Raw genomic sequence first — 22,951 nt, 5'->3', positions numbered from 1 at the left:
CTAATCAGGACAATTTGGCAATGAAGTTTTTCCTCGACATGTACACATACACACACGAAGCAACATACAAAACCCTATACACAACCATCTCAAAGAGTCCTCAAAGAAGGCCTATGTGGATGTTACTACTTTGAGAGTCAAGGCGCTGACTTTCAGGAAATAAATAACTTATCCAAGGCCACAACTCCTGAGAAGAGCTGGGCCAGAACCCTGCTTCTGCTGATCCTCCAGCCTGAATGTTTACCCAGCACAGCACACACCTTCTCTAGCAATAATTTTCTCCAGGCAATAGATTTGGGAAGGATCCCAGTTTGCCTTAGGCAGAAATAAAAAACTCTTTTATTAAGAAAATGTTCTTTTTTCCTAATGTCAGTTTGGAAGGGATGGGCCAAAAGGACTTTAAAGCCACACACTCACGACCTCATCTTCTCTAGCTTAGTCTTCCATTAGGTGATCTTCAATAGACATTGATTCATTAAAACCCCCAATTGATGCAAACAGCTAAGTCATTTGTTGCAAAGAGCAGGAAAGGCATAGCAGGGCAGTTTCACAGCCACGGAGAACGTGGGTGGCCAGGGTAGCTTGAGCAAAGTGTTGTGTTACCTGCTGTCCGTGGTAGAACACAGCAAGGAGGAACATGGCCATCAGCAGCAGGGAGGCCTCCTTGGTCCCCAGGAAATCTCTGTGGGAAGAAGAACAACAATATGGTGGTATGGAGGGACTTCAAGGATGCTCCCAGGGAAACGGGTTTGACCAGGAGTGGGAGAAGAAGAAAGTGTCTTCTGAGCACCCACCATGAGATATGGGCTGCTCTGCGGGTTCACGCATCAGCTTTTCAGCAACCAGGGTCCTCTAAGCAGAGGAGGTCCCCAGGACATACCTGGTAGGAGAGATTCTAGAGCCCAGCATCTAGACAATGTGCCCACATTAGTAATGTCTTCCATTTGCAGGTACTTTTTTTAGATCTCAAAGAGCTTGTATGCCTTCTCATCACAGAAATTCAGGTGAAGACTTACATCCTCCGATCCCCCTTTTGGGATCTGATCCTCTTTAGAAGACCACTGTGAAATCTTTGTTGTGTGACAGTCTTTATTTTGAGTGCTTTCATGCTTAGATTTTTGTTGGACACTGTTGGACAAGTTGGACACTGTTTTAAACCTTATGTCATTTTTTAAATCCCTAGATCAATTCTATATGTCAAGGAGTACCGTTTCCCCCATTTTAAACCTTATGTCTCTTAGTAAACTCTTTGCTCCCTTGGAGCTGTCTCTTGCAGGAGTGTACCTCAGCACTAGATCCGTGAGCCTTGTGGGGAGAAGCTGGGGGAGGCACTGACCTGGGCTCTCTAGAAGACCCAGCTGCAAAGGCCCGTGGCAAGGATACACAGACGCCCTGACATGACCTGCATCCACGAAGGAGTTCTGAGGTCCAGGGATCCCTGGCTTGATTCTCAGTGTTCTTTCTCAGTTCTTCCCCAGCATGGGGTCTTCTCAGGACGTTTTGGGCCAGGAGGAAAAAGGCTTGGAGGAAGCAATATTGGACTGTGAAGTGGACATGTGGAGATAAAGCCTGGACCGGCTTTCACTGGTTAAAGAAGGAAACCCAAAATAAAAATATTCAAGTACAAATTATCTCTCCGTAAATTGTGGTTTGTCTTAATATGACCTAGGGTTCTCTCTGCCCAGGTTTCGCCATCTCAGGAAGTGCCCCCTCACCCAGGTCCTTGAGACAAAAGCAGAAATAAAACTAGGGATCAGTCCTCACCACCCCCAATCAACTCAGAGCAAATCCTGTCACCTCTACCACCAAGTACCGCCAACCTGATTCCAACTGCCACCTTACATGGCTTCCTACAGTCTATTTTCTACAGTGTTGCCAGAATATATTTTTTAAATCACTGAAACCAAATCCTATCACTCCTTTGTTTAATCCCTTCCCCACCACAAGCACACAGAGCCTCAGAACTCACTCCAAAGTAACTCTGATGTGGCCTAAGGACCTATGGGACTATCACAGAAGAGAAGCAGTACCTACAGGGAGAAGAGCAGGGTCCATCCAGGTGTGTGAAGGCCATCACACGCCTTCCCTTCTCTCCTCTTGCTGGAGACTAGCAGGTGCAGCACAGGGAAACAGGGCATGGACTCAGCTACCCACACTAGCTTCTCACCTAGCTTTGTACTGAAAGGCCCCCCAACCTAAAGTAGGCCAGGACCAGTGCGGCTCCCCAGATTAGTGCAGGATTTAGGAATGGGAATGTGCACTCTCTTGGAAAGGTATTGAGTGTGTAGAGACCACGAGGACCAGAGAGCTCTGGGGACTACAGTAGGATTCAGCACCCTAGTTCCATCTGCTTTTCCTTGGAGATAAGATGCTAATAATGGACCTTAATATGTTTCTTATCTATAGCCCCAGAGAAGCACATAATTACTGAGCTTCTCCTGTGTGGTAGACATACACTGGGAGGCAGAGATAAAGAAAGCACATTGTCTCTGCCCTCAAAATAGGCCAGTAAGAGAAAGAACAAATACATAGATAATTTTATAATATGATAAACTCCATGGAACAGATAGATCCTCGTTGCCATGGGAGTGCTTGGGAAGAGAAAGTAACCCAGGCTGCGTGTCAGGGAAGACTTAATGGAGGGTAAGACTTGAGGAGGAAGGGGTGGGATGTGTTCCTTAAGTTCAAGACACATCTTGCTTGGCCAGCTGAGTTAACAAGCCTCTAGGGCAGGGATAATAAATAAATGCCACATGTCATGTTTGAGGTCACATGAAGACTCAGTAAGAAAGTGTTCACATCTACTGGAGCTGAAGTGCAGAGGGTCGGACTCTCGCCCATGTATTTTCACCCCTGCATTTTAGGGATGAGGATTCATTTACGGATTCCTGAACTCACTCACCATGGGGCTTGTTTTGAGGGGAGAGGAATATTTAATGATCATCTTTTCTTTGCTTTTTGTCACTTTGTTCTCTAGCTCCTGAAGTTTGTAGATCTCTGGGAAAATGATTCAGGCCCTGAACTCTTTGAACTCTTACAGAACCAGGATGCAGTCTTGGCTCTGCTACCTATCAGGTTTTGAGCTTGGGCATGTCACTTAATATCTCCGTGTCACAGTTTACTTTGTCATCTGTGCATGACTCTAATAATGTTTACTATACAAATATGAGGACCTTCTGGCCCCCGTCTTCCTCTCCCACCTGGGAGGTGCATGGGGCTGGTGCTTCTACAGATCACTCCTGCACATTGCTTGGTTTGAGTGGAAGATGTCCTAGGTGTGGTGCCTTCTGTGAATCCACAACTATGTCCCAAGCTCCTGTTCGGCCTGGTACTTCTGAGATCCTTTTCTTTGTGATGCAGGAAACTTATTTTAAGCCCAGCAGTTTATCATTGGAAACACATTTTCAAGAGAAAACACAAATACCTCTTGAATCATTTTGAAAGTAGTGATTGACCAAAAATAGAAAGATGACTAGACGAAACTCAGAAGCAAAAGTAAAGGAAAATTGTGAACAATCTCGAGTGTTTAGCTGTACTTCAGATGAAAAAAAAAAAAAAAGCCTAAGTAGAGACTGCAGAATATGCACAGTAAGTCAGCCAGGCTGAGAAACATCCAAAAGATATTATGCTTTGAATTTAGAAGATTTTTTTTTGTAGCCTCTCTAATTCTTTGAAAAACTTCTGAAGAGAGCCAAATGGCTGAATTCTATACCATATGATAATACTTCACTTGATATTGAGTGTTGGGGACCAAGGACATTTTAAACTGATTTATTTGGATTAATAAAATCACTGAGTAATACTGCTGTCTTCCCATGCTAACAGGAAAGAACATCATTAATCAAAACATGTAGAATAATGAAATTCTCAGGGTTATGATAATCTTTAGAGAGCACCTTATCTGATGTATATTAAATATTAGTATTACATTTGAATATTACTCATTAAAGAAGTATTTATGATAATTGTAGTATATTTGGAAATTTAAAAACTTACCAATAAGAAAATAAAAATTATCCTTGGAGTCAATGAAGTGTCATTTTCTTTTACCTCATGAAAAAATATGTTGACAAATGCAGGATTCTCTGGTGCATACTATTTTGTAACTTGATAACATTTTAACTCATAATATTTTTTCATAGTATTTAAGTTTAATTTTATAACTTCATAACATTTTCATAACCTATACTTTTGAACTTAGTATAAATCATGAAAACAATTCTATGTCACAAAATACAATGTATATTTGTTAAATCCACTCAGTTCTGTAGTATGTGTATCAGACACAATATAATATCACTTGCAAGCCTTTTATTTTATCAGCAGGAGACTGTGGACCAGAGAGAAGTTACTTCTTCATGGTTACACAGCTCATCTGTGTCACAGCTGGTTGGGAACTCACATCTCAGCTGCCAAATTCATAGCATTCAGTATTGAGCATTCAACTCTAATTTTTTAGTTTCGTTATTAGTTCCCCTCCACCTCCATGGAACCTATAATAGACCATCCCATTTTAATTTATTCTAGTGCATATTAATGATATACATTTGTTAGGTGCTTATTTTCTATTACATTTGAGATGGTCACTTCTGGCTTTGTCATATCAAAAATAATAGGCTATGATACTTATTCTGAAGAAGGAGAAACCAAAACTCAGGTGTTAAGTAATTCACTCTAGTTCACAGAGGTTGTGCAAGGTGACAACTTATCAACCCAGATCTCAGTTATCTTTTTCATAATTCTGTCCTACATGCAGCTACTTATTGTTGCTTGACCCTAAGCCCCTAAAGGGTGGATATGATTCTTATTCATCTGTGACTCTGCAGCACCTGGCCAAAGCTGATGACAAAGGGTAGTGTGTGTTGAGTGGATAGGCAGGTGGATGAATGGAGCTTATGTGATGTTGGATGGATGCTATTTGGCTTCCACCCTGTATGTGGGCTATCTCTTGGGTGTTCATTCCTCATCTACGATGAATGCCACATGTGGATAAGTGTGACAGAATTGACTTTGTAAGTTGTGGGGTGACGTGCAACATAGAAATGCAGGAGGGCTTCTTGGAAAAATCATTAAGTATCAAGATGATGACAGCAGAGCATTAAACCAATCACAGAACCTTTCTGAATGCAAATGGGGATCAAAGTGATAGCAATTTAGGTGAGAAGAAATCTGTCCTCATGCTTCCAGATCCTGCCAGCACCATCTTTCATTGGTTTTCTTTGAAAGTGCTTCCCTATGTGTTTTTTCTTGATATTATCTATTCCAACTCATTCTCACTTGTGAGAGCCTCATCTGGTATCACATTTAATGTCTGGAATGCCTTCAATACCCAACACTATTGGGATAGTCTTGTCAGGATGACTCGGTAACTGTGGTTTATCTAGCCTGGAGACTGTGAAGAACCCCCTTACTCCTGCTGTTTAGCTCCAGAAGCCTGAAAGGAGAATGAGAAGGGTCAGGGAATGAAGCATCTGAATGTATGTGCATGGGGGATGTGGCAGAGTGGAGGAGTGAATAGGGAAATAGAAGATAAAGATGGTACTTGTTCCTTTTGGAAGCATCTACTTTGTAACAATAAGTTCATGGTAGATGTTGAGAGATTTTGTAGATTAAAATAATGTCCTTGTAGATCTTCTGGAAGTGAAGAGTAGCATGAATACTGTTATTGTCACTCCCAGACTTCAGTGTAGACATTGGAAGGAGACTCGTTCCACCACTACCAACACTTACAAAGTGGGCCAATTATTACTAGAGCCAGAGAAGCTGATACCCTTAGTAAGCATATTGTGCTGCCTTTCTACATTAGCAATGTGGCCACTCCCAAGCAGAAGCAAGAGTCAAAAATAGATTCTAGGCTTTCTGACTTGTATTGTAATATATTCCACTATTTGCTTATCTTTAAAGAAATCGACAAGGCATCGGTGGCACAGAAATAATCTCTTGTGATTATCAGAATGTATAGCTAATAAAAACTATGAAAGGGTAAGGATAGAAAATGTTCTGGAACAAGCTAGAAAGGTTAGCCACATGGAATCACATTAATTTTGAAGCAAGACACGTAAGTCCAAAAGCAAACTGTTCATATGAATGGGCAGCACATGGTTTGAGGACACTAGTGACAAAAAATTTGTAGGGGTTTTAGGTGAGAGTAATAAGATTCCGAATGAGCTAATGTTCCTTTCAGATGCTCATTCACTTAATATTCCAGAAATATTCAATTGGACACCTACTGCCAGATACTCTCAAGTGCTGAAATATAAACATGAGAAATAGTCCTTGCCCTCAAAAGCTCCTGTTCCAATGGAAGAGGAAGACATAGAAATTAATAACTGCAACACAGAGAGGTAGGGGCACTGACAAAAATTATTCACATGGATTAGAAAATGGGAAGTGATTAAAGAGGGTTTCACCAAGGAGACAGTCCTTGAGAATGATGGGCTGAAATCTGGGAGACAGAGCATCAGGACAAGGACATTCATTCAGAAGCTCAGGAGGGAATGAGCACGTGACTTCCTGTGCTTAGAGAGTGTGGGCTGCAAATGCTGACCTGTGAGTCATAGGAGATAGATTGAAACAGTCAATGTGGGCCAGAAGAAGAAGAGCTTGGAAATCCTCAACAAACTAGTTGAACTTTTAGCCTCTTATAGTTAAAGGGAGCCCATGAAGGGTTTTAAGATGTGTGAATTGACCAGATGGTTTTGAGATGGGTGAACTGAGAATAGATGCTAGGAAACCAGTTAGGGAATGGACGTCCACAGATAAGGATGAGGAACTTTCTAGAGTGACAGTGTTTGTGATATGAAGCCATTATGTTAATGAAATGTTAGCATTAATCAATTGCTTATTCTATGAAGACTTTGTGCTAAGACTCTATTATCAATTAGATTCTTTTTATATGCTCACTATTTTAATTTTCTTCATGGATGAGAAAAACAGGGCTCAGAGAAGTTAAATAATTTTAAGTGAAATTGTTCAGCATCACAGTTGGTAGAGTGGAGTGCTGAGATTTGAATCCAGCTGTTAAATTTGTACTCACATACATTATGACATATGGGCTTCCCTGCAAGGGATTCTGGGGAAGATGAATATCTAGGGACTGATAAGATGCTGGGGGTAAGGTGCCTTTTGTTTGGGGGCTCAGTGTTATCTACTGAGACACAGGCTTGCCATGGAAGGAATCCAATGAGTAGATTGGGAGACACCAGGCTAAAGTATTTGGGACTGCTCCAGAGGAGCAGAATCTGCTCTGTGCAAGGTTCTCCATGCTTTCCATCTTTTATATTTTACCTGCTGAAGGACACCTAGAAATCATCACCAGGAATGTCCCTGGACTAGTGTGAGCTCCTAAAGCATTTGTTTAGTCTCATCAGCAGAAGCAGCCTGACTGCCAACTGGACACCATGGTTGTTAAGCCACTGTCTGTAAAGCTGCTGAGACAGAAGGCTGACTGACTGAGCTCTTTTATTTCTTATTAATTTACTTTGATTGACAGCAGAGAGTGAAGCAATACAAGACTAACCCATGTCTGACCTCAAGTCAGGAAAAAGCCGAAAAAAGCTCTTGATCATCAGCAGCAATGAACCTGGGGTTATCTCCACTTTCACAAGCGCTTACTTAACAATGCAACTGCAAACTTCTCTTGAGGACATCAGAACAGAATTCAGAACTGCACTTCTCTCCTTAGAAGGAGGCGATAATAAGAATGAACATATACTGAGCATCTACTATATGCCAGGCATTTTGGAATCTCAGAATAGCTCTGGAATAATGTGATAGATGGAATTGTGTCCCCCTCAAACTCATATGTTGAAACTCTAACCTCCAGTATAGCTGTATGTGGAGACAGCATCTAAAAAGAGATCCTGAAGATTAAATGAAGTAATAAAAATGTGGGCTTTAATCTAATGGGCCTGGTGCCCTTATAAAAAGAGGAAGAAGCACCAGTGTGCTTTCTTGCTCTCTCTCACACACATCATTTAAAGTCCTAGCAAGAAGGTGGCCATGTGCAAGTCAGGAAGACAGCCCTCCAATCAGCTGGAATGCAATCAGATGAAAGCCCATCTGAGACTTTTCACCTGAATCTTGATCCAGTCTGTGGGATGTTGTGATGGCAGCTCAAGTCGACTAATAGAGTACATCTATTCCACTTCACCTGTGAGCCAGGTCCAGAGATGGGAAGTGATTTTATCAACAACAGAATCTGGATTTGAAGCTAAAGCCAGGACGTGTCGCATTAGTGCAGTGCTTCCCTTCCAGTGAATAAAGCTCAGGGTTTCATTTTTACAACAAAGGTGGCCCATTTTATTCACATACCTCTTTGCCTTCTTTTGTGCTCATTTCTGTTTAGTCATGGGACACCTTTTGAACTTCTTACCTAATTTGGAACCGTTCTGACTTTCCTTGCGCCCTGGCAATATGGCGGGCAGTTCTTCAGCCCTCTTTAAAAAAGATGCATGCAGCATTTACACGCATTGCCTTTAGAGATGGAAAGATTCAAGTTTGAATCCAGATCTATTATTTATTGACCATGCACACCCAAGGAATTGTTAACCTCTCTTAGCCTATGTTCTTTAAAATGTTACTGTGAAGACTTAAAAGGGGGAAACACATAAAATACACCACACACGTGTGTAACAACCACCCATTAGTACCTACCAATTATAAACTGTTATATCTTGGTTACTGTGAAGAATGCTGAATTGAAAATGAGAGAGCAACCCAAGTGTCCATCAAAAGATGAATGGATAAAAAAAGTGAAAAAAATGTGGTACAAATTTACAACAGAAAGCTACTCAGCCTTAAAAAAAAAAAAGAAGAAACCTTTCTATTAGCTACAACATAGATGAATCTGGTGGACATTATATTAAGTGAAATAGGCCAGGAACAGAAAGACAAATACTCTTTTTTTTGGCACTTATATATAGAATCCTAAAAAAGTTGAATTTTAAGAGGGAGAGATAGGGGGTGGTTACTAGGGTCGGGGGTAGGAGATTGGGAGATACTGGTTGAAGGAGACACAATTTCTACTAGACAATGGACATAATTTGAAGAGATCTATTGTACAACAGGGTGACTATGGTTAATAACAACATATTTTATTTTATTACTATAATTTTTTGGGCACCATGGATTGAACTCAGGGGTACTTAACCACTGAGCCACATCTTCAGCCCTATTTTGTACTTTATTTAGAGACAGGGGCTCACTGAGTTGTTTTGGGCCTCACTGTTGCTGAGACTGGCTTTGAACTCAAGATCTTCCTGTCTCAGCCGCTTGAGTAGCTAGTATTACAGGTGTGTGCCACTGTGAGTGGCTAACAATGTATTTTAAATGTGAAAATTTCTGAAGAGTAGATTTTTAATGGCTCTCACAACAAAAAACTAAGTATGTCAGCAAAAGTATATTAATTAACTCAATTTAGCTATTCTAACATACATCTATCTATCTATCTATCTCTCTCTCTCTCTATATATATATATATATAAAATCCTTTAGTACACCATAAATGTACACAATCTTTATTTGAGAATTAAAAAGAAAAAAAAACTCTTGTGAATTCTGTAAGAAATATGTGAACAACCCCATAGAAAATAGGGAAGAGGACATGACCTGGCAATTTTAGTAAAAGGAAGCTCAACTAGTTAATAAGTAAATAAAAAAATGCACAAGTTTATTCATAATCAGGAATCTGCAAATAAAAACAGTGAGATCAAGTGCAGTCCCATAAATTTGGCATGATTTAAAAAGTCTAACTATGGTGTGTGGGAGAACAGGGGGCAACAGGACACTGAGCATAAGAGGGAAATCATTCAGTCATGTTAAGGAGCAATTTGGAAATATGATATTTTTAAAACAGGCAAATGCAAACATCCAGCAAGTGTGTTTACATAAGCTCCAGGAGACAAGTATAGTGATCATAACTGAAGCCTTTTTTTTATGATAGGAAAAAAACTGGTAATGGTCTAAATGTATTCATAGGTCAAAAGTGGGAATATATTTTGGTATGTTCATATTAAATACAGACCATAGCTAAAATGAATTGGATCTACAGATGTCAGCCTCAAAGGATCTGAAAAACACAATATTGTATGACTACAAAATGATATTACAAAACAATTATAGATATGGACATAGCTAAATATGTATTAGAAGTCATGCAAACAAAGGATATATATTAAGTGTATTAGGAGTTGGCTCATGGGAGGGGGAGAGGAGTTTGACCTTGGAGGAGGAAATTTCAACAATATTTGAAATGCTTCATTTTTATTTTTGTAACAAATACAAAAATGCACGTGACTAATTATATGCGTTATTTATTTCTGGGGTTGGTTCACAGATGCTCATATTAGTTTCAGGCACATTTTCTGAGGATTCTTGAAATATCTTGGCTTTGTTTTTCTCTTTATCGGTTACTCCTCTGGCCTCAGCTAGACATGTGTGCTTCCTACACCTGAGCCCAGCCAGCCAGCATTCAATATGTGCTCCTTCCCTTATGTCCTGTGTAAGGCCTGGTTTCCCAGGAGACTGCAGAACTGGCCAAGTGATGTCACCAGGAAGTGCTTCTGGAGAATCGACATTGACCATTGGAGAAAAGAGAGAGAAGGAGCCCAGAGACACATTCTTCTGTTCTGAGACACTCCCCCACCCTACAGCTTATCCAGAGACACTTTAATCAGCAGAGCAAATGCATCCTCCAAGGCACCAGCTGAATCACTTTACAACCTCCACTGCCAGCATAACAGGACACCGCTCACATTTGCCTCCAGACTTCCTTTCCCTCATTTTCACAGCCCTGGAGTTGCATTAGCACTTAAGCATTGCCTTATGAGCTTTTCTCTGAGAAATCCAGGCTGATGTCACTTTTTGTATTTTTCTGTACTTTAAAAAATAACAATGCAAGGAGCATACGTGTGGCTGCTATCATTAATATTGCAATAGCCAAATTAAAATCAGATCCTACCAAGTCTTAGAGCTGCTATTATTGAAGAAATCACAAATTATGAGGTTTGGAGGTGATCTGAACTATTACTTAGGTACTATTTAGTCTAAAATTTAATTAACTAATCTATAATTTATATAAATAATTTGAAAAGAAGTGGTTTTACTTAGATTTATAAGTTAGAGAATGCCTGAATTGAAATCTAACTCAATACCAAATCAGTCCCACAGTTTTTATACCCAGCTCAATGTATTCCCAATGGGTTCACCTCCCGCTGAGCGCTGAGCAATGGTGAATGCTTACTCTCCACTGTGGTTCAGGTTGTCATAACGCAGAAAGAGACCTGCATAGATGGTTTCCGTCAACAGGGCATAGATGGCAATCATAATCAGCAGCACAGCCAGCTTCAGAACGGAGTTCAGTCGAAGGAAAACTGCACAAGTCACCATGGCCAAAACGCCCGTGAAGACGAAGTACTGCGAACAGAGAACAGGGGGTCAGGCTCCACAGTGACTGAAGAGGCCCCCTCTCCTAACCATGGATGCCGACAGCTTTCCTCATACAGATGTTTGCTGAGCATTTCCACTTGGAGGCCTCAGGGCCTCCTGAAATTCAATAGGTCCCTAACTGAACTCTTTATTTTCCTATTTCCCAACCTCTGCTCCTATTTCTGTGAATGAGATCACCATTGACACCATCCCCAAGTCAGAACCCTTCCTCTTCCCCATGCTTCATGGTCAGGCCATTCTTAGTCCTTAGGTTCTACTTTCCTAACATCTCACATCCTGCCAGCTTCTCCTTTTACCTGATTATTTTAGTTCCCAGGAACACTCTGGAATAGTTTTCTGGCACCTCCAAGCCCTATCCAATGCATGCTGTCATTCTCTACCCAGTATTTCTAAATCTGATCATGTCAGTTCTTGACATGATCAAGTCCTTTTATTGCTCTCCACTCCCTCAAATTGTTTTTCCTTCTGAATAGCAGGGCTATTGCATCCATCAGACTCCCTTTTACTCTCTAGACCCACCCCAGTGCCTCAATGTCTCTGCTCAACTCTGGTCCACGTGACTAAGCCTTACTCCTCCAACAAATGTCAATCCAGTGTCCTTTCCTCTGAGAAGCTTTCCTGGATAGCTCTGAATCCTGCCTCATTCCTCCATTTCACCCTACAGAGAACAGCATGATATCTATTACCCTGTATCTGGAGTAAACCTTTCAAATTACAAGTTTAGAATCACTCCAGAGATGGAATACTGGAGTGTTCTCCTAGTCAGTCGAATCAGCCACAATTCACCCTTCCATGGGAAGCTCCTCAGCCTATCTCCCTTTAGAGATATTCTAGTATATCATTCCAGATTATGATTCCAGCGGGAAAAGAAGAACAAACTAGCATTATCTAAGGTCCTCTTTGTGACAGTTTGGTCTCAATGCCTCTATACCTCTATATATTCTACCTCATAGGCTGAGAAACTGAGGCTCATAGAGCTTAAGTCAATTGCCCAAGATCTTGAGATATCAAGCAGCATCTAGGTTACCTGGGTACAACTAGCTTATATAAATGTAACTCTAATTGGAATACTGGGCTTGATAATCCCTAAAATCCCTACAGTCCAGGGTGTTTGTAACAACTGGCTTTGCTATGGGTAGGGGAGATAGGTAAGAATTTCTACAAATTCCTGAGTAATTCAGTACTGAAGACATGTTTAAGACTTCTTAAACAACACTGACTCATTCATGCAGCTTGTCAACAAACATTGACATAAACAAATGTAGATAGTGCCCTGGCTGAGAACAAAGCCCCTGGGCCTCAGGAATGGAAGAGACATTGTCCCTGGCCTGAAGGAGCCGTGTGTCTGATGCATCTTTTACTTTCATCTCTTCCTTTCCTAATAAATACAATTATGTCCTTGTACCAAGTGGGGTGATAAGCTTTCTTTAGCTGTCCTGTAAGATCCTTCCTTGGGCAAGATTTTTAGGTAACTCATCTTGATGCCTCTGTGCAGGAAAATGTGTGTGAGGTGACCAGCAGATAAGAAGTTCATTCTCAAGTGTTTATTTTCTCTATTCAGAGAAACTCCAAGACTCTCCATTTTAACAAAGGATAAAGAAAAGCAAAATAGATCTGAGGGGTTCTCAGTTCATTGTTGCTTATATCCCAATGAAGGTCTGTGCATGGCTTTGTCAATATAAATTAGGAATCATGCATTAGATCAAAAGTCATTGAAATGATTTTGCCCCTCAAGCAAAGACTTTACAGGGAAATAATTACTGAATTTAAAAATGCAACAAATATTTATTGAGTGCCTATTGTAATCACAGCATGAAGTGGGCACTGGAAATCCAAAGGAGAAGAAATGACCCAAGGCTAAAGGAAATCCTGGTTAAAGAATGTGAAGCAAGTGTGAAGATGCCAACAGTAGTATGCTGTGGAAAGTGCTTTGTCAGCAGTGTGAGCAAACTCAAAGCAAGTACCCAGGCAGGAACAAGTATGGCCTGTGGGGAGAAGGCAAGGGTGAAGGTTGGACAGGAGGGGTGAGTTTGAACCTGACCTTGAGGAATGGAGAGGATTTCACCTGTTAGACAATAGGAAGACAGGATGGCATACATACAAAGCTAAAAGGAGCAGTGGCTGGAGAATTAATTCTTTGGGCTATATTAGAGAATCATGCAACTGATCATAGCAGAGGGAATAACACAGGCAGGCAGAAAAGTAGCAAGTGTGTTTCATCCTCCCCTCACCACCAAGCCTTAGGAAGGTGTCATGAGGGGATGAAATCATATATTTGAACAATGGATCAAGGGATCTTGTTTTGTTACCTCAATCAGTTGTGCTGATGTGTTCTTACCATCTCTCCCACCATCCTCCATTCCAATGGAGGAATCACTTCACTGCCTTGTAGGGCTTAGCAAACCTTCTACTTTGAAGTATAAATTGAACCTTGTGAAGACACTAAAAACTCTGAGATATCATAGACAACGAGGCCCTGGACATCAGGAGCATCTTTTTTGTCCCCTTTACATTTTAAATGAATAGTGGAAGTGGGACTAGAAAATAGAAGGAAATTCAGGAAGCTGTAGAAGCTTTGGCTCTGCAAAATCCCTGTGAAAACCCCTCTTAGTGGTCTGGAGATTCAACTGCATGTATCCTGTAACATGGGCAGGTACTAGATCCAAGGTAGTTACCATGTTTCTGTCAAACAACTTACATTCTTTTATGGAACCCCAGGAGGACAGATGGGCGTGTAGAGGCAGATTTAGCCTTGTTCAGGTGATGTGGCAGGAAGAAACCACCCAGGCTGAATGTGAAATACAGACAGGGCATAGACTAAAATACAGACACTGCTGTACTTTAGGTGGTGGATGAAGAGGAATGAGATTTTTCCCATTCCTAACAATTTCTACTCAATAGGAAATAGGAAGAGGAATGGGAAGAGGGAGTAGGAAAAAGAACATAGAGCCCAAAGAATTAAAAAAATTCTATAATGAAGTGTTTTTAGGAGAGCTTTTAAATGGTCACATAGAGAGCATTTTTAAAATAATTAAACTAGGGGATGGGGTTGTGGCTCAGCAGTAGAATGCTTGCCTAGCACATGCAAGGCCCTGGGTTCAATCCTCAGCACCACATAAATATAAATATAATTAAAATAAAGGTATTGTGTTCAACTACAACTAAAAAATAAATACAAAAACAAAAATTTAAAAAGACAATTAAACTAGAAAGATAGTTTAAGATATATGCTGCAAAATATGTACACAGATACAGTATAGCTCTTGACTGAATTATTTCCTTTTGTAATGTTCTTTATTCTTATTTTAACACAGTATCAAATGCAGCAGTGAGTTGAGTGACTGTTTTAGAATGAATCCTTATAATTCTGAGAATTCCACATCCTATATAATAATGTGATTCCCTGATTCTTCCTAGATTTTTTTAAATAATAAAAGACAGTAATGCCTAAATTTGTAGGGGAAATGCTGGTATTGGGCAAAGTTCCCAGTAATTATATTTTCCTTGGGAAAAGGGAAAAATAATTCAATAGTAACATATCATTTTTGACTATTAAAAAATTAGATAATGCAATGTGCATTGGCACTTTGATACCCAAGTTAGGAAAAAGAGGTTAAGGACATTTCAATGGAGTAGGATGAATTGTGCATAGAATAAGGACCATAGAAAAGTGTGCAGAGGTGAAGGACAGAGCTGCTCTGCTTCCCCCGAGTCTCAGCCTGGGGTTGTCACCTGTACACCTGTGAGGGTGTCACCAGGGTTGCAGGTGGAGCATAGTGGTCCTGTGCTCCATGCCATTTCCTGCATCTTGCTAGTTAGGAAAAGAGTCTTTCTGTTCGTGTCTGGTGCTCTGGTATGATCTTAAAATGCTTTAGTTTATTCTAACTTCTGGCTTTCATAGTTTTTTTTTGTTTGTTTGTTTTAATATTCTGTGATGTTTACCTATTTTAGTATATAATATATTTAACATATTTTCCCCTTCTGCCTTTAAAGATTTTTGTCTTTATTACTGGTCTTAAGCAATCTTTTTTGTTGGCGGGGGGACTAGGTATTGAACACAGGGGCACTGAACCACTGAGCCACACCGCAATCCTTTTGATTTATTTGTATTTTATTTTGAGACAGGGTCTTGCTAAATTGTTTATGGCTTTGATAAGTTGCTGAGGCTGGCTTTCCTCATGTGATCCTCCTGCCTCAGTCTCCTGGGATGCTGGGATTACAGGCATGCACCACCATGCCCAGCTGGTCTTAAGCAATTTGAAAATGATGATGACTATGTGTATGTGTGAGTGTGTGTATGTGTGTTTAATGTTTCTTGTGACTGGAATTTGCTGAAGTTTTTGGATCTGTAGATGTACAGTTTCATTTGGAAAAATTTGGCCATTAGTTCATTAAATAGGTTTTTCTCTCTTCCCTTTCTCTTCTCTTTTTCTTTTTTTTTGGGGGGAGGGAGGGGTCACACCAGTTATGCACATATTATGGTGCTGGAAATGCTCCCTGATACTGTTTTTATTTTAATTATTGTTTTTTTTTTATATTTGACTTTGGGTGTTTCTATTGTTGTATCATCAATTTCATTAATTTTTTGGTTTGAAATGTTTTATATTTTAAATTTCCTTTCAGTGTAGTTTTAATCTTGCACATCATCGTTTTGTCTTGTAGATATTCAGTTTGACCTTTTATATATCTCCCATGTAGCTTGAGTTTTGGAACATCTGCAGTACAGTTGTAATAATTACTTTGCTGTCCATGTTTGCTGATTCTAGCATACATGGGCAGCTTTGGCTTGGTTTCCATTAGTTGTTTTTTCCCCTCATTATCAGTTATCTTTTCCTCCTTTAAATGTCTGGCAATCTTTGGATGCCAGCCCTCATGACTTCACCTTTTTAAATCCTGAATATTTATATATTCTTATAAATAGTCTTTAAATCTCTTCTAGGACACAACTAAATTATGCGGAACTAGCTAGATCTCTTTGGGTCTTACTTATAAAAATTTTAGGAAGAATCAGGGCAGCATATAATCGAGGAAGGACTTTTTCACACTGCTGAAGCAGGACCCTTCTGATGACCAAGTAGCTCATGAATTGGGCCGTTCCTCAGGCTGGCTGGTGGAAACACACACCACCTCCAGTCCTGTGAGAGCTCCAGGCACTTGTCCTTCCAGGTGGTGAACACCCAGTGTCACTGGCACGGATGGGGCCCTCTGCAGATCTCTGGGCTTCTCTCTCTGTAGCTTTCTCCTCTCTGGTAGTGTGCTCTGTCAACTCCAGTGGCCTTGGTCCCCCAGACTCCTAGCTGTGTGTTCCCAAATCAGGTATCCACTAGTTTTATCTGGGTTTTATGGCCTGAAAGCCTCTTAAGGCAGTAATAAGCTCTAGAAGTCATGGGGCTCACATTTTCTGTTCCTATCTCTCAGAGATCACTGTCCTTAATTGATGAATGGCCAGGATCTTGAAAACTATTGTTTCATATATTTGGTGAACCTTGCCATGTTATTCTATTAAAAAGTGCCTCCCTTCTCTCTAAACAAGGCTAAACTGTTCTCTGCTGGGCCTTTGGGTAACCAGGAATAACCATACACTATTATCTTCTCCCTTAAAAGAAATTATTAATTTGAGGGGATGGGGAGACTGTCCTAGCTACATAAATCAGTTATGGAAAGGCTGGGGTGTGAGTTCCAAGTCAACGCCATAGGAGGTGTGAGAAGGCAGGAGAGAGATGATCTGAGGGGTGGGGCTTGCTAAAATGCATGATGAACAGGGAGGCTTGAAGGCTGGGAAGAACTTGAAGGGATGGAGGGGAAGGAAGGGCCAGGATGCCAGGAGGCAGGACTCAGGTAAGCATACCGCTGCAGAAAAACCAGCTCTCAGGAAACCTTCAGAACCATGGCCAGCTCCGCCTGCTTTATGAGTAGGTAAGCTGCTTACTCAGAGTGGTCAGAGCACTTACTAAAGCAATGTGATTCTACAGCCAGAATCTTCCCACTGAGCTTCCTGAGAACCTCTTCCATGTGTTGGAGCTAGCAACACGCTGGGTCTGTGCATGTGATTTGAATTTGTTCCACAAACCGATGTCTTTTCCTTCCCCTAATTTGCTTCTCACATCATAGCTGGAATAATTCTTTCTTCACTCATTTCCTGCAAGTTATGGAACATGAGGTTTCTCATGTGTGAGACAATGCAAGAATGTTCAAAGATGAAGTAATTAGATCATGAAAGTTAAAACCTAGTCAGTGGATTAATCCAATGATATGGATTAACTGGGTGGTAGCTGTAGGCAGGTAGGGTGTGACTGAAGGAAGTAGGTCACGGGGATGACTCTGGGTTTTATACTTTGTCCCTGGCGAGGGAAGCTCTCTCTCTGCTTCCTAGTTGCCATGCCTTGAGCTGTTGCCCTCGGCCACTCCCTTCCACCCTGATGCTCTGCCTCACCTTGGGCCCAGAGTCAGCTGATCATGACTGAACCTCTGAAACCAGGAGCCAAAAAGACAAAAAAAAAAAAGCCCCTTTTCCTCCTCTAAGTTGTTCTTGTCAGGTCTTGAGGTCACATGATGCAAGAGTGACTGAAACACGCATCTTCACTTTTTAGTAGCAGGTAAGCTTCTGATTCAGAACTAAATTATCATCTATACCACACATTACTAAAGCCTCATGTTGGACAGCTTGCTTTTGATCTGGGCATGGGGTGAGTGAAACACCAGGTACAGGTGAGGAAACCAAGGCTCAGAGAGACAGAATGGATTGTTTGGGGTCACACACTCTGAATGTTGGGGGTTGGGTTAAGCATCTCAGAGGGTCTGAATGCTTAATTTTTTCTAGTATGGCAGACAAATGCCTGGGCAGAGAAATAGTCATATATGTTGGAGTAGCGAATGGTGGATCCAACTCTGGCCTGTGCTCACAGTTCGCTGATCCCCAAGCAAGATGACCCTTTGGTTATGAAGGAAAATATTAAAACTCCAGTTCATATTTATTTAATTTTGTTTCTATAATTTTGAGTATGTTACATGTATGTTACTGTAGTGTTATAGGTCTGCATAGGCGTTTTGATAACTTCATCAGTGCATGATCAAAATCTTTTTATTGAAAATAATAAATAAATCATGGCTGACATTTAATGAGCAGATTCTTGTGCCAGGTGGGAACCTGAGTGCTTTGTATGAATTTATCTACTTAATTGGTATAACCACTCAATGGGGAAGCTACTAATTTTATCATTATTTCATGGAAAAGGAAACTGAGACATAGAAATGGAGCTGTGTGATTGGCAAGCTTACTCACCACTCTCCTAGGACTGGCACATCCATGAGATAGGAATCTCAGGTTAGGGGCCAAGGGTGTAGAGTGTTGTTTAGATTGATTTGGGAACATGGAGATCTATAGGTCATGAACATCTGCTTTATGTCAGATACCACGTTAGGAATTAAACATTGACCAACTAATCCGGGCAGCCACCATGAAAGCATTTTTTTTTTTTTTAAACCATGAGAGCATTTTATTTAGCTCCACAATAGCCAGGGAAGCAGGTATTCATTTTCCCACTTTATAGATGAGGAAACTTAGGTTCAAAGAGAGTAAGAACTGGCTCTAGCAGAAGTGAAATACAGCTTTGCCTAGCACTGACCATCCAATTCTTGCCCTACTTACTGTTGCCCAAAGTTGGGACACTCTTCATGCCTTTCAAACCAAGAAGGTCTCATGGAGCTCATATCCCACAGAGTCTGCTAAATAGAGAGGAAGTCCCAGGCACGTGGTCTGGCCATCTGGTCCCTGCACAGAACCTGACCCGCCCAGCCCTGCACAGCCCCAGGCCTAGTCAGTACCTCCTCCAGGACTGGGGAGCCAGAATAAGGGAGATGTGGTTCCCATCACAGTACCAAGAAAGGATAACTGAATTAAAAGAGAAGGAAGGAAGGACAGAGAGAAAGAAAAAGGGTGGAAAGAAGTGAGGAAGAAGGAGATCAGACAGGCACACTGCTGAGTGAGCCCAGCAAGCTGCTTTTGGAGCCCTGCTTTTACTAGTCAGAACCTGGAGACAGTGGCCACCTCTGACATAAGTGTCTGGAGGACTTCACAAGGCTCTGCCTCATCAGGCCAATTCTCAGGCCTAAAGAGAGATGGGGCCTTTTCTCACAGGCTGGAGGGGTCTCGGAGGGGGTGGCCTCTTAGAGAACAAGTTTACCCGGGTGCCCAGGGCAGGGGGTTGGGTGGGGTCTTCCCTCCTGAGACAGAACTTCTTCCCCAATATGTGAAGGCCTGGGGCACGGCTGACAGACCCCGCAGGTGGATCCTGTGACTCCGTGGCTAAGACAGGGCCTGACTCGCCTGGTGAGGAGGGCCTGCTGCTGGGTGTCTCCTGACCCAGGGTGATCTGGGAGCTCCCCCACCACTCCAAGGGAAGTTGAGCTGTGGGTTTCTGTGTTTTGCCTTTCTGTCCTTTCTGCCTTTTCAATGCATCAAGCGCTCTCTCAGCAGCAGTTCTGCCTGGAACTGAGGACGATGGCACATGTTCTGCTCTAGGATTTGCTAGGCAAGCTAGAGGGAAATGAGTAGGGGAGGAGGCCTTGGGGGAAGGAGGAAAATGGATAGAGGGAAAGGGGAGGAGGAGGGGGAAGAAGGAAGAGGGATACTGGGAAGGAGTGGAGTGGGAAAGAGGGAGAGGAGGGAACAGGAAAGAGGACTGGGCAAGCAGAAGACACAGAAGAGAAGGAGAGACAGCCAAGGGGGGAAAAATGAAGGAGGAGGAAGAGGTAGAGGAAGGTGGGCCGGGAATCCTTCCTGAGGCCCTCCAGCCAGTCTTGTTGACTTGAGCTGGTGAGATGTCTGTGTGCAACTCGCCAAGGGGAGCTCGTAAATAAATACCTCTGGGTAGGAGCAGATATCTGTAAACACAGCTGAGGAATTGAAAGTCAGGTTCTTCAAGGGTATCGACTTGGCAAAATCACACCACAGCTGCGAATTAAAAAAAAAAAAAAAAAAAAGAACAACAACAAAAAACAAAAAGACACAGGAACAACAAAGTCAGTGTGAGTGCTGGGAGGGAGTGTGCTATCAGAGCTGGGCTCCGCCACAGCCCGGGCTAGATGGCCCTAGGGGCTCACTTGGAATGGAGGGCCAGCTTGGAGTGCCTCCTTTATTTAAAACAAGTGCTGGCTCAGAAAAAGCTTTTGCAGGCCCGTCAGGAAAATGGGTTAAGACTACTCTGTTGGCCCTGTCATGTCAGGTTGCTGGAGGGTGCTTGGGGGCTCAGAGGACAAAGCTGGACGGCAGGAGAAGACTTCTGGGGTCAGATCACAGCCCGTCTCCAGATCAATAGCTGGGAGGATTTGAGGGACCTGAAGGGACACTTTTTTTCCAGAAGACACTCAGCACCAGGATGACAGGTATTTCCTAGGACCGGTGCTGCTGCTGGGGATTTTTTGGCCCTCAGGAAAGAATAACATCCACTGGCTGAACACCTTCTCTGTGCCAGACACTGGAGACACAAAAGCCTCACAACCACCTTGTGATGAAGCCACTATTTTATCCCCATTTTACAACTAAAAAAAAAAAAAAAAAGGTGAAACTCTGAGAACTAAAGTAACTTGTCCAGGGTCACCCAGCTGGTGATGGGTGGACCTGAGATTTGAACGCAGGTCTATCTGACTCCAAAGGCTCTGGCCTAGCATCACTGGGCTTCTTTCCAAATCCTGCACCCCAGAAATATCTGCTGCACCTTCAAGACTCGAGATCATGGCTACCACTCCACAGACTGTGCCAACCATCCTACAAACTTCCGTTTCAGTTGCCGTAATCTGTAACATGTTCATTAGATGGTGAGTTTCTGAGATGATGGCTTTCTCTTTTCCCCATAAGTCCTTCACTGAAAGGACCACCACCAAGCTCAAGCCAATCTGACAGAGAATTTCAGGTCTTCTGAACCCCTGTCACAGGCCAAAAGTTGGCATCTACAGCTTGGGTCAGCACAAACTCTCGATCCAGAGGGCTCAGTGATGGTTTCAGTCACAACACAAGCCTCAGTTACCCTTTCTCCACACACATACACCCAGAATACCTACTGCTACCATGGTACAATTCTAAAGAGAAATAGAAATCATTAAAATGTGGACCACGTAATTAAAAACAGTGATAAGTATTATGGCAGTTGGCATTTCGTCTGAGCTCTATGCATCCTTAGAAACCAAAGGCAAGATACTCTACCTTCCTGAAATGCTGTTTCCTCATCCATCACATGGGGACAATAATACCTACCTGTTGCACAGCAGGTGCTCAGTGAGTGACAGCTATTTTATTTCCTCGCCCCCGCCCCGTTCCCACTCCCAGAGAGACAGTTTACAATATCAGAATGAGCACAGGTCATGGAGTCAGACAGACCTTATTATCAAGTTATTTCATGTCTCTGAGCTCAGTTTCCTCAGCCATAAAGTGGGGATAATGAGACTTACCTCACGGGGTTTAGTGAGGATTAGATACAAAAATACATGAAGCTCCTGCCTTAGTGCATGGCACATAGCAGGCAGGGATCGCAGGGCACCTCTTAAGTAAATGGTGAGCAACTCATCGACAGTTAGAATTGATTGGCCACTGACAGTACAGAAACTGAAGGGCTTTGGGAGCTTCTTTGGAGCAAATAACCTCCCCCACTGGAAAAAGAAAATTTTTCAACAGAAAAACACACAGATCTGATAATAGTCATACCTTTGCTGTGTGTCCCTAAGCTTGGGGCTGAACTGGCACGTGAAGGTAATTGATACCAAGGAAGGGCAATGCAGGAAGCTGGAGGATCCATAAACCCTTAATTCCTTCCTATACCAGACATCAGAGGACTGGAGGGCTTGGGATGCTTACAATATTTAGGACGGCACCCAGGAAATTAATCAAGATGGATGCGAAGATGATGACGTTCCGGGCCAAATAGGTCTCGTTAATCCAACAGCAGGTTTTCCGGAGGATGAGAGGCAAACACTTATAATCCTCTGCTGTGGTGATGAGGACCAGAGCCGAGTGTAGCATAATCAGAATGGAGAACTGGATGGTCATTGGCATCACTCTGCAGGGAACACAGGACATGGGGTCATATGGTGTCCGTCATCTGGTCCCAAGTTTCTGAACAACCCTGGCCATCTTGTTTATAATTTCCCCTCCCCATTCCCCACTCTTTGTACCCGATAACTGCACCCAATAATCTCCTAAAGTTTTCTTATTTAGGAAAAAGGATATTAGCAGGAAATGTGTGTGTGTGTGTACATAATATATACCATCCATCTCTAGAATATTCTGTTGAGAAACTTTGCAAATAATGTGAAATATTTGGCTTGATTTATTGCTCCTGCTCATCTTTTCCTCTTCTCACTGTGCGACTGCTGCCAAGGCAACACACCATGGAGTTTAATCTCTATATTCTGGCTGAGGAAGGAACCCACATGCCTTTTCCCTGTCATGGTGGGTTTTATGAAGCTTTTCCTCCCATCTACTCTGAGGCCGAGAAATGGACTTGCCATA

At 42.1% G+C, this 22,951-nt stretch overlaps 1 protein-coding gene across 3 annotated transcripts in view; it reads right to left on the bottom strand.

Moving 5' to 3' along the window:
• Adcy8 (adenylate cyclase 8) overlaps nucleotides 1-22,951 on the bottom strand; it is a 212,775-nt gene that overhangs the window by 37,346 nt on the left and 152,478 nt on the right. For 2 of the 3 annotated variants that reach the window (XM_026407468.2, XM_026407480.2), the window contains 4 exons: nucleotides 22,298-22,499; nucleotides 20,312-20,401; nucleotides 11,243-11,415; nucleotides 604-682 (listed from right to left, as the gene is read on the bottom strand). In XM_026407468.2, the coding sequence (XP_026263253.2) occupies nucleotides 604-682; nucleotides 11,243-11,415; nucleotides 20,312-20,401; nucleotides 22,298-22,499 (544 nt within the window). The remainder of the gene's footprint in view (nucleotides 1-603; nucleotides 683-11,242; nucleotides 11,416-20,311; nucleotides 20,402-22,297; nucleotides 22,500-22,951) is intronic. The other variant, XM_026407475.2, reaches the window with a different exon arrangement.

Source organism: Urocitellus parryii, chromosome 7 (genome assembly GCF_045843805.1).
Source record: "Urocitellus parryii isolate mUroPar1 chromosome 7, mUroPar1.hap1, whole genome shotgun sequence".
Classification (NCBI taxonomy): Eukaryota; Metazoa; Chordata; class Mammalia; order Rodentia; family Sciuridae; genus Urocitellus; species Urocitellus parryii.
This window is presented reverse-complemented; position numbering and strand designations above follow the sequence as displayed.